This window comes from Drosophila persimilis, unplaced genomic scaffold (genome assembly GCF_003286085.1).
Source record: "Drosophila persimilis strain 14011-0111.01,24,50 unplaced genomic scaffold, DperRS2 tig00000000-arrow-pilon, whole genome shotgun sequence".
Taxonomy (NCBI): Eukaryota; Metazoa; Arthropoda; class Insecta; order Diptera; family Drosophilidae; genus Drosophila; species Drosophila persimilis.
The window spans coordinates 3,166,544-3,178,214 of NW_020825288.1; the positions used below are offsets into that span (position 1 = coordinate 3,166,544).

Below are 11,671 nucleotides of genomic sequence, written 5' to 3' on the forward strand. Positions count from 1 at the left end.
AAAGCATTTGCAATTTCAGTTTGCATTTGAGCCTGAGCTCTCGTCTCTCTCTGTCTATCTCTCTGTCCATCTCTTTCTTTGACTCCCACGCTGCTTCTCCCTCTTTCGTATGTTGTAAAATGAATTTTACTTCATTTTGATATGTTTTCCCTGCTGGTTTTAGTGCTGGGCACATAAATACTTGTGGGATGTGTGGGGCGGCGTTCAGTTTGTTTTGCCACTATCGCAATGATAATAAATTTTATTAATCTGGCTGTCACCCACACATACACATAGACATAGACAGAGAGAGAGAGAGAGAGAAGAAAGAGTTAGTGAAATGGATGGTGGAAGTGTGGGGTACACTCTCGCTGATCAAGTGCTCAACTAGTCGAGAATGCATTTGTAAGCGTGGCCGAGGATTCAGTGCCGCTTGGTGGCGTCTCTTACAGCTTGTTTCCATTTACATTTCGTGGCAGCTGTGTGTGAGCAAATTTATTTCATAATTATTGTTGTATGCTATAATCGTGTGGTAAATTTATATTACTTATATACTCACGGGAGTGCCCTGTGTTGGTTCCAAGTCCCTTTAAGAAAATCGAAATAAACTTCTCTTAAATTCCTGATTGAATTTCCCTAAAGATTCTTATGGCATCCTTAGAAGGATTTTCTTCAGCGTACCTTCAGAACATTTCAGGACACTCGAAAGCCAAGTAACAACCTAAATAGTTCGCTCAAACGCGGTCACCAAAAAAAGGCCTAAACATCAAACCAACGCTTTCCGTGAGAGCTCCGACCTCAAAGGGATATATGTTGGTATAAATGTATGTGTGTATATGTGCTAGGTAAAGGTATGAGCCTGTGTGGAGCTGTTGGAAACTATATAGAAACTGGCAGAACTGGCTAATCAAAAATTAATTCAATTTCTTGTCCGCTCAAAGGCTGGTGGCCGCAGTGAAAGTGCGTCCACATCCTGTAAGGCCTTGTCCGGACTAGGCCACCGATTAAGCCCCTGAAGCCTGGAACAGGAACGGGGCTGAAAGCCAAGCATCAAATTTGATGATGTCAGCCATGCACGAACCCTTCCGACCATGTCCTGTTGCTATACATGGCTCCGGGAAATGCAGTCTAAAAACCAACAAATGCCGGAAATGCGCCGCGACTGTCTCTGGTGGAGATGGAGCTGCCCCTGCAGCTGCCACAGCCACTGCGATTAAACTTTCTGCATTAAATATTTGGAGGAGGGAGGGGGGCTTGGGGTTTGAGTGCCTGGGGAATAGAATTGGGAACGAGGCGCGGATGCTGTGGCTGCCTTTTTGCCAAATCTAATTGCAAATTTTATGTAGCGACAGACCAGTCCGCCCCCGCGGACTCCCACTCGACAACTCTGTAGAAACAATGTGGCGGCCACTGGAAACTGTCACTTTTTTCCGTTGTTCGCGCTTCCCGTTTGGGCGGCAGTAAATCATGAAATTTATTTAACAACATGCAAGCCAGAAAACAAAAACAAAACAGGCAACATAAATTGCACAAATGTCCGCACTTCGAGTGGGAGTAGCCGCTGCGCCCCATCTGCGCGACTGCAGTGGAGCCAATCCTCCAGGAGCAGAAGGAATTGTCATTAATTTTGATGTGTTTTTAATTCGGTTTTGTGGGGGCAACCCATTGAAAAAGCCTCAAAGAACACATAGAGAGGAGCATGGAAACACTATTTGGGATTTAATTAAAACTAATGAAAACTCTTGCCCCAGCTGCAACCCTGCCACCGTGCCACTCGAGCAACAGTCAATCTTGCAATTTGTGCCCAACGACAAATGACAAGAGGCAGACACGGACAGGCACCGACTGCTGCCGTCTGGCAGCGGCCGAACACTTGGCTGGCATTTTCAGAAATCTACCACAACTGGAAGGGAATTCGGACATATACGTATGAGATGGAGATGGAGACCGGAGACCGCAGACCGGGGACGAACTTCAGATTCGACCTCCAGGCAGAATGACAGAGAAAAGTTGAAAACACTTTTGCCACAATTGCAGAAACCGAACGAAATGAGCTACAGCCATGCACTCGAGGGCACCTCGGAAATGAGCAATGAAAGTGCGTGGCCGAGTTGGACGCCATTATGCAATTACACAAGGCCCTCAGTCTTCAGTCCCCAGCCCCCAGCCCCCAGTCCCAGCGCTAGCCCTAGCCATAGCCATAGCCCAGTGTATTCTGGGAACAGAGCTATGGGCCGGAGAAACGGATATCAAATCTCAATCTCTTTTTGTTCTTTTTTTATTTTGTTTATGTTGGTTTATGTTCGTATATGTTTGTTTGTTATGTTTATTTTGTTTATTGTTGTTTATGATGAAATTGAACCGCATATCTATCCCAGATCCCGTTAAATTTTAAGAGAGTTGTTCGCTTCAGTTCTTCTTTGGAAGATATCCAAATCTGGATTTGTTTAATTGCCTCCAGCGCGTTGTACTGGTCTTTGGAGCAGCAATGGTGTCCGTCTTTGCCTCGGATGCCGCCTCAATTGTCAGACCTGGGGGAGGTCTCTCAGCTTTGGAGACCGGCATCTGGGTGTGCAAAGGATCGCGTAATTTTGGGACCGCATTGCTACTGTAGGCATCTGTCCTAGCCGTCGAGCTAACAGACTGCGGTTTCTTTTCTGGCTGCTCGGGGGACTCCTTTTCTAGCTGCACGAGTAACTCCTCTTCTGGCTGGACGATGGACTCTGTTTCTGACTGCACGACGGACTCCGTTTCTGGCTGCAAACTGGACACGGGTAATCCGATTTGCCGCACGAAGCAATTGGATGCCCCACCTTCTGGCTTAATGCTCACTAAGAAGCAGTAGACGTTTCCCTCCACCAACGGCTGCTCCTTTAGGAGCTGCAGCTGCATGAGCTGATCCCCAATATGATTGATAATCCTCATTGATTCTGTAGAGGAGACCGACGGCTCGTCTCCAAGCCTCCGATCGTTAAGTGTCGGCTTTAATCTGTCAATGTGGAAGGTGCCCTGCCTGCTGATGCCAGGACGTTCTTCTCCATCTTGTTCCTTCGTCTCCTTCGCAAATATGCGCAGTTCCTGCATTTCCTGGAAGAACTCCTCGTCTTTCTCGGTCATTGTGCTTGGCATGTCCAGCTCAGGCGGTGGCGTTGTGTCCTCCAAGCGGTCTAGCAATCGGTCACACTCCGCTATTACCTTCGCCATTCGCTTGGCCTCTATTTGGTCCAAGTCAGCCACAGTCGGGGGACAGTAGGTCAAAGGCATTGCATCCACAAGAATGAACGGAACGCCATCGCTGGTAGACTGTTCCCCCTGCTCTGTTCCAGCTATATTCTGATTCCCGGCATTGTTGCTTCCAATACCGTTCGCATTGGTTTTGTTTGATTGGCCAGTGGGGTCCGATGGCCCGGAATTCTTAGCGGACTTACGGCTCTTCTTCGTTTTGTTCATTATGCTGTGAGTATGGGTGCATCAGTGGCTGTAGGCATGGGTGTAGGTGTGGGTGTATGTGTGGGTGCTGGTATGGGTGCTGGTGTGGGTGTGTATGTGCATTAAGCAAACGATCGGCGGGCCGAGCAAATTTGCCAGCGCCAAACGCTTTGCCATTCATCGGATTGGTGTGGTGTGGTGTGTGGCCTGGACTGAAAACTAATCCGCGATTAGCTGAACAGCTAGCGAACACTCGAGCACTCACCTGAAGGCCAGAAACTTAATGGTGCCGCTTCGGTACCACAAACAAACAGAAATTTAAGCTGCTCAAAAGTACTCCGGATGAAAAACACAAAATTGAAAAGGAGGAAACTTCTCTGCGTACACAAGAATCAAGAGCACAAGGAAAGTCCCTCTTCGTCTGGGGCACGGGCACGGGCACGGGCACTTGTGGCTGCTTCTCTCAGTGGACTATGGGATCTGGATCGGAATGGAGGGAATGGAGGGAATGGGAGTGGTGTACAATCCGTAAACCAAAACTTTATTTTGTGCTGATAAAAACTTAAATGTTGCTTCTGCCCCTTACTGTGCCTGTTCCTGTGTTTCTGTTTCTGCTTTTGCCTCTGCCACTGCCTCTGCCACTGCCACGCAATCGTAAATGTTTGATATCCCCAAAGGTTAACAATTTCCTGCCGCTGGCCTCTTCCGACCTGCTCGGCTTTTCCTGGCTCAAGCTCAAGTTAGTTTCCTCTGTTTCTTATTTGGTTTTAAAAGAATTTTGTGGTTGGCCAAATGAAACCGCAGCGTTGGTGGATGCCACAAGCAAGTACACGTACACACCGTACACGGGAGGACACGCGTATGGCTGTGTCTGTGTATGCTGGGTTGAGTGGGTCGAAAGTGGAATTTGGAAATATTCCCGAATACTCTGTGACTATGATTTCTGATATTCTATACCTCGATAGTACTGTCACTCGTATCTATAGGACTTGACAGAACAGGCAATGCATCAATGATGCACATTAGATCTGTTCATAGTGAACAAATATTGGATTAACCCAAAGCAAACACAGTCGGCAAAGAGCGCCTTCCTTTCCGCTTCTCTCTTTGGCCTACGATATGACTTACGATATTCGGGGGCGCTTACTCTTTGTACTAAAAGAGCTTTTGGCTCTCTCTGGCCTAGTCCTGGCCGTCGAGGGGAGAGCCGAGACTGCCACACGAAGCTTCACGACCGCCACACGAGGCACAAACAAATCAGACAGGCCCGTGTCCGTGTCCGTGCCCCAGTGCATTCAGTCGAAATCGGTACTAGCTGTGGCAAGGACGTGTACGCAAGGTTCGGCAAAAGTCAGTCTGAAGTCGAGCTGTGGCTAAAGTTCGTGGCAAAGTTGAGCCATTGCAGGTGCTTGGGGGCAGGCAACCGGAGGCGTGAAAACACATTTGTGGCGAGTGTAATTTTTTCCCTTCCACCCCGCTAAACGTGTGCGGGCAATTAAAGTTCCTCGTGGCACCTCCATCGTCTGAGTGAGTGACTGCTGACTGGTCGCGCAAATTGCATGTCAGGGCAGAGGGTGCATGCCATCGAAATGAATGTGCCGCAGGAATACAAAGCTTAAAGTGTTGCATAGCTAGTAGCTACCCCTCCAGTTCAGTTTCAGGCCGCACTAAGTGGAATTACCAACCAAAAGTGCACAAACCTACATACATATGTACTTATGTAAACCCCATCAAAGGCAAGTGAAGTTAATAAATGTAAATGGACTTACACGCACCCTCACGTGTGCACAGTGAAAAAAATCTAATTAAAGCTGAGAGAAAGACAGAAAGAGGGAAAATTTTGGATAAAAAACAAATGCAAATGGCCGGCAGGTTGCTGTGAAAGCAGCAGCCACATATGAAGCCAGGGAAATGCCATTCGGTTGACAAAAACAAAGCCCAGACCCCAGTGGAGAGAAATTCGCATATATATCAAAATTTATGGAACCCCCTCCCTCACATTTATGTGGGAATGGGGGCTCTTCTGGCATGGCTCTGGTTGTGGCAGCAATTTTATTTATTTGTTTGCTTTACTTATACAGCAGAAACGACAACAACTACTATGCCAGAGGGAAAACTCTAATGAAAACCAACAGCATTCTGTTGGCACTTTCAATTCTGGAAAATTTCCCATCAAATGCCGAACTTTTGAGGCATCTCTCCGGAAAATTCAAGTGCTTGCAATTAGCCGAGCGGTTTCTCTCCCTTTAAATCGTGTTTGACTTGTGAGTGACCACCCTTTGAGGGAGCCTCGCCCCCTGCTGGCAACATCCCATGGGGCCTGGCGAGTGGGGCAATTGTGGGCAAACAATGCATATTCTAAAATGCTAAATGGTTGGCCATTGTAGATGCCCTTGTCACCAAACCACAACTGAAATGATGGCCAACAAAGCGCGGGAGTTGGCAAAACAAAGCACATAACGATTCAGTAAGGGGTTCGCTTCGAATTGTCATAATTTCAATTAAAATTCAATTGAAAATATATGCACAGGCAAACAATGGCGTAAATCATGGGATTGGGGCCCACAGCACGGCCATAAAAGTCAATTGAATTATGCATTCAGCGACATTTATCCCTATATATACACGAGAAACAATATCATATCAGTGTGTACATAGGCAGAACTCCAAAAGAATATCCATTCGTTTTCCCCTTTTCGGTATTGATTAACCATTGAAAGGTAATTGACATTTCAATAATTCCATAAATAGTCAAGTAACTGCCCCGAACCCTACCCTACCCCTTTCCACCACCTTTCCCATTAAGCGTTTTCCATTTTCTTTCCTTTTGCTTTCAATTTAGTTCACGCCACTTGAGCGAACTTAAATATTTCTTCACACTTTGCCTTGTCGCCATCGTCTTTTGGCGAAAGTTTTCCAATTATATGTCGCCTTTTTTGTACCCAAAAACAGTTTTTCCACAACGCGTTTCATATTTGCTTCTTTTTTTGTGCCTTCGCTTCTCTCTTCCTTCCCCTGACCTGACTCTGTGTCGCTGGGCAAAGTTTTTATCGGCGCACAGAAAAAATTATGCTTTCGTTCATATATGATTGGCATAGCGGCGGCCCGAAAGTTTTTCCCCTCCAGCAAAAGGTTATCATAGGCAGAGTTTTTCTTCCGAAAGAGACAATTTTTCAGAGCTACAGTATTCGTATTTTCGTTGCTGCCAGATCAAATGAAAATCAATTCTGATTTGGGACAAATGTAAGCCGAAAGTCAGGTACATTTTGGCCCTGCACTTATGGTCTTGTTCGTCCGGACTTGTTGATATTGTTTTAGCCTTATTTGCATTTGCATTACCATCACTACCTACCTCTATATATATGTACAGGTGTATGTATAGGTGTATCTGTAGCTCTGTGTACTGTCATCCGCATGTTCCAAGATATGGCATACACGTTATTTCACTTTAGTACATTAGGGCAGACTTCCTCCCGCCGGTGCGCTTAATTTCCGGCAGAGTCAACAATACGAATAGGAATCCCTGGGGGGAGTTTGCGGAGTGGGAAAGACAACTGGGGATTAAGGATTGGTCTTTCTTCTTCCTTTCTCTCCTTCTCCCTCTTTCTTTGTTTTTGTGCTTGCTTCCTGTGCATTAAGAGATATTCTCAGAGCGAGAGAGAGACAGATAGGAACGGATGTATAATTATGGGTAACATTGGGGAATCTTGTGATTCCCAAGTATTTTATCTTTAATTCAATATTCAACGTTCTAAAACGAATTTCAGCTTCATTAACATCCAAAGAAATATTTTCATTCAAGTCGTTAAGCATTTCGGAACACAATAATGTGTCGGCTTTCACCTGTAAACGCCAAAACCTTTGTCCAATTAGGGACCTGAAGCGGTTTCCTTGTAATTACATTACCGACTCTGGCGCACTTCCGCTTAATCAAATATTAATGTTCTTGCATTTAATTTATTAAAATGAAATTTAATAATGTAGATTTTTATGCTCCTTCCCTCAAACATACCAACCGCGCTGTGGGCGGGGGCCAATCAATTTGATGGGAATTCGTTTCACATGTATTTTACGCTTCACGCAGCCGTTAAACTTTTCACCGCCACCGCCTCTACACCGCACTGTCGCTGTGTGCATATTTGAGAGGCCTCGTATCACTCATACGCACCGTTGCCCCACTCTAAAGCCATCTCTCGCGCGGCACAAACGTAGCACACAAATCTTCCATATAACATTTAATTTTTTTGACTCACGCGCCAACTTTTGCGGCAAGTCAAGCAAGTCAAGGAGTGGGTGCCCCAAGGAGCCAGGCTGAGCTGCGGCTGTGAGACTTGGGAAGCCGCCGCCGCCGCAGCCACAAAGTTGCCATGGGAATGCTGTGGTGCGAGGGCGATATTGAGGCCGGAGCTAAGGGTAAGGCAATGGCCGCTGAGGGTTCTCAATTTGTGGAACTATTTATAGACGCAGCATTCATGGACCTTGGTTATGCCCGAAAACCTCTAGGGCTTTCCATTGAATCACTTTTGTTTGTTTGTTAGTTGTATTTAAAATATTTTGGTTTCAAATTCCATTACTCCGTCATATTTCACTCCCTTTCCCTTTGCTGTGTAAATTGCCTTACACTCCGCTTTCTGGCGCATTAAGTACTTTTTCATTTCCTTTTCCGCAGCGACTCCCTGCCTCGTTTTCTGTTTTTGTGGCGCGTCGAAAGAGGGAGAGAGCAACAAAATTTGTTTGCCATAAAAAATGTTTGCGAGCTACGCGTCTGGGTGACAAAATGTGCGATGGTGCCCCCATCTGCCACACAATTGCGGCATGCCGTGGCTTTCCACTTGCCTAACGCTACTTTGCATACCGATCCGCTTTGTACTTTCCTCGTTGCCTGGTTTTGTTTTTGTTTTGTTTTTTCTCTTCCCCGGCTTTCTTTTTTCCAGCTCTGAGCTCATTTATTTTTTATGTGTCTTGCACCTGAAATAAGACACCTGGAACGGGGAGAGGGAGCCACTGTCAAACGGATGGGCGGGCACAAGTATGGCATTAAAAATTTAAGTTTTATGTCAATGTATGTCTTCTGCTCTGACTTCCTGCCTCTGGACTGTACACGGAGTTCTCGTTTTGACGTTGATTTAATTAAAGCCCCAACAATTTGGCCGAAAACTGCAGTCGAAATAGCCAAACAACGCCCAAAAGTAATAGGCCCCATCAAATATATATGTACATAGGGCATGGGGGTGTATGTGCCGCGCGTTCAGCAAATGATGATTTATTTATAATAGTTGGCTTAGGACGATCCCCGGCTGAGGTTGGCCTATAAAAAGGAGGCAGTCATAAACACTTTGTAGTTGGCTTTCACGCTCCGCATGACAAGTTGGACCATTCCATATCTTTTTTTTTGTATTCTCCCATAAACGCATTTTATCCTCAACACGTGATATTTTTTAACACTCGAGAAAGAATCTTTATTAGTTGAGCACTCTATGGAGAGGCCATCAAAACGGTGATGGAAACAACGTGGAAGCACATCTGTGCGGATGGAATAAATGTACAGCCACCCCGGAATGAATTTGCATTGTCCATCAAACTGTTCTTATTTGTTTTCCCTTTTCTCCCTGGGGTATATATTTTTTGTGAAGTTGGCAGCTGCATTTGTTTATGGGAGAACATTTTTACGACCCACTTTATCAGATCGTTACCGCAACAAACTTAAAAAAAGGATATCGTCCTCCCTCACCCCCATCCAATCAATTGTCATCGATGCGATGTCCTATGTGATGTCCTAATCCGTCAAGCCGCATGGGTCTGATGGAGTGCTTAACTGCTTGACATACAGAAGCCACATGAATTTATTGAGAAAGCCAAATCCACATGAAAGTCCCATTAGATATATTGTATCTGCCAGATCAAGCAGTGTCCGAATGGGAGCATCCCCACTTGATTTACTTTTCTCCTCAGTAATTGATATTTAGTGACATTTTTAGAGCTGGGATTCACATTGGATGTGAACAATCAGAACCACATTCAAAGCCATACAATTTGTACATCTTTAATCGCATGTCAGGCCCAACTTCGACGGGGACCACAATTTGGCTTTGAGCGCTAATGTAAAATTTATTTTTAATTGGATTAAGTGTCAAACATTTTGACTTTGTGCCAGCAATAATTTAGTCTGTTGAATTTTAATGCGATTTTTGGTAATGCAACTTTTGCACCTGCACCGGCCACACCACCACAAACTGCTCCCCCTCCCACCCGTGCCTTCAGGCACATAACTTCCTGTGGAAAAGTGGCTGGGGCTGGGGCTGGGGCTGGGGCTGGGGCTCGGACCCAGATTCATGTGTCAAATGAAAAATCAATACCATTATATCCAAAATACACAGAGAAGATATACACTTGTGCTGGGCCATGTAAATAGCTGGTTGACATACTGACAACACGACAGGCCGTCGGGAGGGGACTTCAAATGTCTCCCCTAATGTTATTAGGTCACTTGCGGCTATATGTTTATTTCTATGTTTCTAAAGCACACACACACACGTGTGCATGTGGGCATGTGTGTGTGGTTTTTCGTATTGTACGAGTGGAAAATGAAAAGCAGTAGCGGGACGGTGGGATGGTGGGATGATGGGAGGAAATTTAATTTTCCAGCCCATCACAGTTGGGGAAAATTATAATAATTGCTAAAATAATCGATTTGGGGCCGGGTGCTGATATTGGCCAGTGCATAGTAAACCATATACCCATAATAGATGGGATAGCAGGGGCTCTGTAGTTTGTATATCACAGAGCAGATACTGCCAGAGCTCAGAAAGTTGTGTCAACAATCTGAAAGATACACAATACATCCATTGCCTGCATGCACACAGAAGATACTCGCTCACACACACACACACACACATGTCAGCACCCGGGACAACCGAGGGACAAACTTCTTGTTTGGGGTTTTGTTTCACAATAATAAAGTGCGGCTGCAGCTTTAATAACTTCTGCCGTCAACAAGAGGTCCAACAATAACTACCAAGTCCCTGATAGAGACAAAAAAGCCACGGAGAGAGTGAGAGAGAGAGAGGGAGAAAAGCAGGAAAAGCCAGAGCAAACAGCCAGACTCTGCAGAGCGTCAGTGGCAAAAGTTCAACCAGAGAATGGAGCTGCATTCTAATATGATGGGACCGCAACTACAAAAGTTACCAACCTCCAGAGGGTGGTGGGACTTGGCTAAGCTAAATGGGGGGGGCACAGGACAGTGGAGCCTTGCCACAATGCCAGGAGACGAATTACATTTGTCGCGCAATGTTTGCACATATTTAAGCAACTTAAGAATTAGCCAACTTTGCTGGAAAATGCAGCGGAAAAATGCTGGCAGTTGCACTGCACTGCACTGTCATTGGAACCAGCAAATCTCCAACCCCCCTCGTGGCATTTCGCTCGCTTTCTCACTTCCTCTGTCAGTCAGTAATGCTTTTGGGGCAACATCAATCCGGCAAAACTCTTGAGCAACCCAATTTGAGTTGCCCGCGCTTTGCAATGCAAAATGGCGGCGCTGCAAAGTTTTTGCTGCATAATCGCAGGCGCAGCACTTTGGGGCAAGCAAAACAAAACTCTAGAAGAACGGGAAGCGAGTGGCAGAGTGGTGGAATAGCACAGTGGAAGGAGGGCACAGGAACAGAAGTGCAAACAAACTTTGCTGGCACTGCGCATAATGAAGCGACAGGGCAGAAGCGACAGCGGCAGAAGCGGCAGCGGCAGCGCAACAGACAAATTCATCTCCGAGTGTGGACAAAAAGGGCAACAGCCAAGGGAAGGGAGAGGGATCTGGATCTGGATCTGGATCTATACCAACCCAGAAGTAAGGCCAGCAGGATTGGGGATGGAGCCGGAGTCGGGAAAAAGTTTCCGTTGCCAAATGCGAAAAGAATAAGACGGGACACAGAGCGTCACAGTTTACTTGGCATTTACATTTCCGTTGCAGCCCGAAAGTTGTTTTCCATTTGCTCTTGCTCTTACACGTATTTTTTCTGATGATTACTTCGGCTTCATTTTTCATTAGGACGAATTTTCCGGGCCGCCCGCAGTCCCAGGACGAACTGCTGCCAGACGGAACGCGACTCGTTTGATTTATGCCTATTTCATGAGCCCTTCGACGCGACGTTTGAGGGCCGCGATACGTGTCCTTGAGCATTGTTTTTTATCTGGCATGAAAATGTCCATTAGCACATCTGCTAGATGGGAAAATAGTCACAAGTTGGGAACAGTTTTTTGTGCTAGG

At 46.0% G+C, this 11,671-nt stretch overlaps 1 protein-coding gene across 1 annotated transcript; it reads right to left on the reverse strand.

Moving 5' to 3' along the window:
- Positions 1-2,276: 2,276 nt before the first annotated feature.
- Positions 2,277-4,295, reverse strand: LOC113567344. The gene is made up of 3 exons (XM_026994863.1): positions 3,995-4,295; positions 3,674-3,888; positions 2,277-3,433 (listed from the first exon to the last, which is right to left on the reverse strand). The coding sequence occupies exon 3, from the start codon at positions 3,427-3,429 to the stop codon at positions 2,389-2,391; it is 1,041 nt and encodes a 346-aa protein (XP_026850664.1). The 5' UTR covers positions 3,430-3,433; positions 3,674-3,888; positions 3,995-4,295; the 3' UTR covers positions 2,277-2,388.
- Positions 4,296-11,671: the final 7,376 nt, after the last annotated feature.